Source organism: Hordeum vulgare, chromosome 6H, assembly GCF_904849725.1.
Source record: "Hordeum vulgare subsp. vulgare chromosome 6H, MorexV3_pseudomolecules_assembly, whole genome shotgun sequence".
Classification (NCBI taxonomy): Eukaryota; Viridiplantae; Streptophyta; class Magnoliopsida; order Poales; family Poaceae; genus Hordeum; species Hordeum vulgare.
The window spans coordinates 17,449,008-17,453,917 of NC_058523.1; the positions used below are offsets into that span (position 1 = coordinate 17,449,008).

Consider the following 4,910-nt stretch of genomic DNA (forward strand, 5'->3'; position numbering starts at 1 on the left):
AGGGGTAGAAACAAGATACATGAACCCACTATAAAACCACACACCAGTAGGCAAGGAGAGAGAACAATTGGCTAAACTCCACGAACAAGACGGTACTTTCCGGTGGATATGAGAAGATGCATCCCATCTAGGCACGCGGGTACCCCGAGATCTTCGTCCATTTCGACATCCTCCTTCCCTTTTACCGAATCGATTTTCCACCTAAACGGTTTGAAATTCAGATGCCTATACCGAGTATGTGTGTTCATGGTGGATGGGTTTTGGGGACGGTTCTCGTTGGTGGTTTGGGTAGCGAGATCTGGCCGTCGCTGCATGGAACTGACGGCTAGCATTCGACGTGGCAACCCATCTCAAATCGGGGCAGTACAGCGTACTGCTCCCCTCTTGTCTTCCTCACGAGTCACCCGTGAAGCAAACCGTCCGCCCCCGGATTCACCCCGTGAGGCCGGCGCCGTGGGAACCCCTCCTCCGCCGTCCATCCCACCGGCGGTTCCCCCGGATCTGCCGTCGTGGAGATCGGTCCTGGCCGATCTCCATCACCGTCGGGAGGGCCGTCGCTTCACGGTGGGCGTTGCTAAGCCAGAAATCGCGTTCTTGGTTTCTATTTTTGGGTCATGATGAGCGTCGAACCATCCGGCGACGGTGATCCTGAGATTGTTCCGTTGTAATTTATCAGGAAGCTTAACTGAGTCGGCGTAGCGCGCGCAGTCTAGCCATCCTAGTGTGCTACCAAGCTGGGATTTCGCTTCTGAATCTCTGATTCATCGGTGTTTCCTCACTATTTTCCAGCAGGAACAGGACACTCTGTCTCTGAACTGAAGCACCCGGGCTATCTTTGGTAATAAAGGGGTCACAAAAACCTACCGGCTGATCTTCCTGACCGTGCCGACGACGATGAAGACGCATGAGCGTGCTGCAAACTTGGCCCTTGCCGGTATATATGTTCATTTCTTGACAATTCAGCTACCAACCTGCCTGTCGCCTGATTTGCCAATAAGTTCGTACTCCTCATTCATGTGTTTTATGACATTATGCAGGTTTGAGCTTGGCGCCGCTGGTGATCAACGTGAACCCGAACCTGAATGTGATACTCACAGCCTGTCTTACCGTCTATGTGGGCTGTTACCGTTCTGTCAAGGCGACTCCACCCTCCGTGAGCAACGTGCCCCTCTATTATCTATTCTGTCAATGTTATAAGTTGTTAACCCAGGTTGGCACAAGATTCTTGCATATGGCTCTGCTCAACTTATTATTGACTCTCTCCATTTCTTCTTATGCAGGAGACGATGTCCAAGGAGCACGCGATGCGGTACCCTTTGGTGGGGAGTGCCATGCTTCTGTCTCTGTTCCTGCTGTTCAAGTTCCTCTCCAAGGACCTTGTCAATGCTGTTCTCACCGCCTACTTTTTCGTTCTTGGCATCGCCGCTCTCTGGTAGTCCCAACTGTTCTCTGAAGAGTTTTTCTGTAGAGACATAAATACTTAAAACTGTAAATGTGAACTTACAGGCATTTGTGTTGTCCTACTTTCTTATGCAGCGCAACATTGCTTCCTTCCGTAAAGCGTTTTCTTCCAGAAGGGTGGAACAATAATGAGATTGTTTGGAGTGCTCCGTATTTCCACTGTATGATCCCCGCCTTCTTTTTGTTTGATGCTCGCTTGCTTTGCCCTCTACATCCTGAAGCTCATGCCAGATTATACATCAAAATTCCTATTACTAGTTTGATATCCTTACGCACCGTATATTCTGTTTCATCTCTAGTATTTTTCCATATATATACTTTACAATAGTAATATAATGTGCTAACCAAGAGTCCAGATAGCGAACTATTTGGTATGCTAACTTGAACAGACTTCAATAAAATTAAGCACTGATGCTTTTGTACAACAATAGTTCATTTTAGAGTGGAAGTGGGAAACTGTCTGTACTGTATCATGACAGTTAATTTTTCTTGTTGTACTGGAGTATCATTACGTTTGCAAGATTTTCGTTGATTTTGTTGCTTCTTATGCTATAATATGACTCCTGTCATGAATTTTTATTATATTCAGCCTTACCATATATACATCTGACAAACACAAAACAGTTGTGCCTTATTGATTATATTACAAGTTTATAATTTTATCATGCCATTCCCCTTTACAAGCTTGACTCTTGATGATGATTTATGCTTGTTAACTTCGCATTTCAGCGCTCTCGGTAGAGTTTACCAAGTCTCAAGTTGTTGCTTCAATCCCAGGATTTTTCTTCTGTGTATGGTATGCCATGAAGAAGCATTGGCTAGCCAACAATGTTTTGGGAGTTGCATTCTGTATTCAGGTCTGTTATTACTGCTAGAGCTTAAGGTTAATTTGCATTGCTTGAATAATTATGAGCTGAAGTCTTGATATACATGATCTGTTTTCCTCCCTGTTTTTATCTTGCAGGGAATTGAGATGCTATCACTAGGATCATTCAAAACTGGCGGTATTCTCTTGGTATGAGTTCACTTACAGTTTGTAACCTCTTTCATTATTTCCCACCTACATCTACATATCTTCTCTTTCTCACATCTCTGCTATCATAATCCTTACTTGTGGACCATGACATATATGTACAATAAATACAATTCAAATAAAGTAGCATGACATGTATGTAGGATAGATACAATTTGTAGTGTCTGATATTCTATAATTTTTGCTAGTCTTTCCTTTGGCTATAGAAAGAGCAATCTGGACGTCTTTCTAGGAAAGCAATGCTATGCAGTGCTTGCTGACCATATTGACGATCTGCAGTTCGCATCTCTAGTGATTTGACTTGTCATCATATTGCGTCCCTCTTATCTATATAATTAAGAAATTTTCTAGTAGCTCACTAAATGCATATTCCCTCCGTCCCAAAATCTAAGACCATTTTTGACACTATAATAGTGTTAAAAATGATCTTATAATTTGGGACGGAGGGAGTAGCAGATAGTGTTCTTTTCCTTGTTTTCATGATTTGTTTGTAATATAGAATCGAGTTTGTAATATAGTCTTCTTGTCCTTGTTTTCATGATTTGTTTGTAATATAGAATCGAGTTTCAATCATGGATTACTTTTACTGTGATGATATTCTGAATGACTAATTGACTATTCTCGATTTCAATTCCATACATCAGCAAAATTGGTTCCGACTGTTGGTATGGTATTGGCAAGCTAACCATCCACGATTGCCTTTTCTTGAATGTAATCTGCGCTGTACTCATCCTCTGGCAAGTAGTATTGAACTGCGATCCTACTATCTCGTGAATTGGATAATTTGGAAAGTTCAACTTGTTTACTACTTGTGAGTTTTGTGAATTGAAACAAGCAGTGTCCTCTGGCAACTTGTTTGCAACTTGTTTTCCAATTTTTTCTTGTGCATGCCTTGTAAAAATGTTAGTTTCAGTCATTTTGTCAGTCCTGTTGCTGCAGTTCCACATACTGTCACTAGATCCTTCGCTTATTATTTCTTAAGATTGTTTGTGAATGGCTGCTCAATTTCCTCATCAATTTTAGGCTGGACTTTTTTTCTACGACATCTTCTGGGTTTTCTTCACTCCAGTTATGGTCAGTGTTGCTAAATCATTTGATGCCCCAATAAAGGTTAGTGTTTTTTATCAGTGTATTCACACTTTTATCCCTGACATTTTTTTCCATTTCATTACAAGTACTTTAGTTCATCTATTTTTTCCTCTTTCTGTTTGTAGCTTCTGTTTCCCACGGCAGATGCCGCACGCCCATTTTCTATGCTCGGTCTTGGTGATATCGTAATACCAGGTTAGTGATAAACATGTTGGCTAGTTTTAGCGCATAATTGATGCATCATCATTTCCCAAAGATGAGTTTGGTTGGTGAAAATGTTTCGTTGAAGTGATGCATTAGAATCATATGTTTTCAGTAATCAGAATCATATAAAACAGAAAGAGGTTTTTGATGCGATGAACCAAAGATTTTCCCTAAGCAGTTCTCTATTATTCAATACTGAAAACACATGCAGAGCTGCCATGTACATCTATATATTTATATGATTCTGATTTTGCAGGCATCTTTGTCGCACTCGCCCTGCGTTTCGACGTCTCGCGAGGGATCAAGAGCCGCCGATATTTCTACAGCGCGTTTCTGGGATACACGGCGGGTTTGACAGTAACAATAGCTGTGATGAACTGGTTCCGAGCCGCGCAGGTCAGTTCTATTGCTATTAATATATCTTGTCATGTTGACGCTCTCTACACCCCCCTAGTCTATGGAAAATTAATACCAATTTTGTTTCCTCTCCCTTTTGTTTCTGATGATATGCAGCCTGCTCTGTTATACATCGTTCCTGGCGTGATTGGTTTTGTCGCAGCACACTGTCTATGGAATGGGGAAGTAAAGCCGGTAATTAAGCTTGTTCACCTCTGATGATCATTTTTTTTCTTTCCTCATTTCCCATGTTCTTCTTTGTTTCATCCTTTTTCTAATTATCTCATAGCTATAGTTCACTGTCAAAACTGCGAGGCTTGTCTGTTTTTGACTGTTCTACATTGCCAGCTGCTGGAGTTCACCGAGGCGCAGGCTGAAGAGAAGGAAGAAGGTGGAGATCCCGATCATCAGAGCAAAAAGGCTAACTAGCACTCGATCTAGCTGTGATCAGGTCTTTTTTAGTTAGGAGAAGATGGCCAGAGGAGAAGTTTTAATAGACCGGATTATCGGAAGAACCGATAAATCCATTCGCATCGTAGAACCTCTTTTTTCAAAAAATAATCTGTATTTGGTTGTAGAAAATGGTAAATGCAAACTTAGTTGCTTTATAATATAAAGCGGTGGAAACCCTTTTTCGTGAAACGGAAACTTAGTTGCTAAGGGACTTGCAGCAGCATCCAGTTCAGTGACATGGACATGAGTGCATGGCTTGACGTACTACCGTCGA

General features: G+C 41.9%; 1 protein-coding gene across 2 annotated transcripts; it reads left to right on the top strand.

The window, feature by feature from the left end:
• Window positions 1–527: 527 nt before the first annotated feature.
• Window positions 528–4,612, top strand: LOC123402542 (signal peptide peptidase 1-like). Of its 2 annotated transcripts, none has more exons than XM_045096466.1 (12): window positions 528–564; window positions 790–934; window positions 1,038–1,153; window positions 1,281–1,432; window positions 1,537–1,622; window positions 2,191–2,318; window positions 2,426–2,476; window positions 3,518–3,604; window positions 3,709–3,778; window positions 4,044–4,183; window positions 4,301–4,378; window positions 4,532–4,612. In XM_045096466.1, exons 2-12 carry the CDS (start codon window positions 895–897, stop codon window positions 4,610–4,612), a joined length of 1,029 nt encoding a protein of 342 aa, XP_044952401.1. In that variant the 5' UTR covers window positions 528–564; window positions 790–894. The 2 variants fall into 2 exon arrangements, with proteins under 2 accessions (XP_044952401.1, XP_044952402.1); XM_045096467.1 differs by having other exon boundaries at window positions 793–934.
• The last annotated feature ends 298 nt before the right edge of the window (window positions 4,613–4,910 follow it).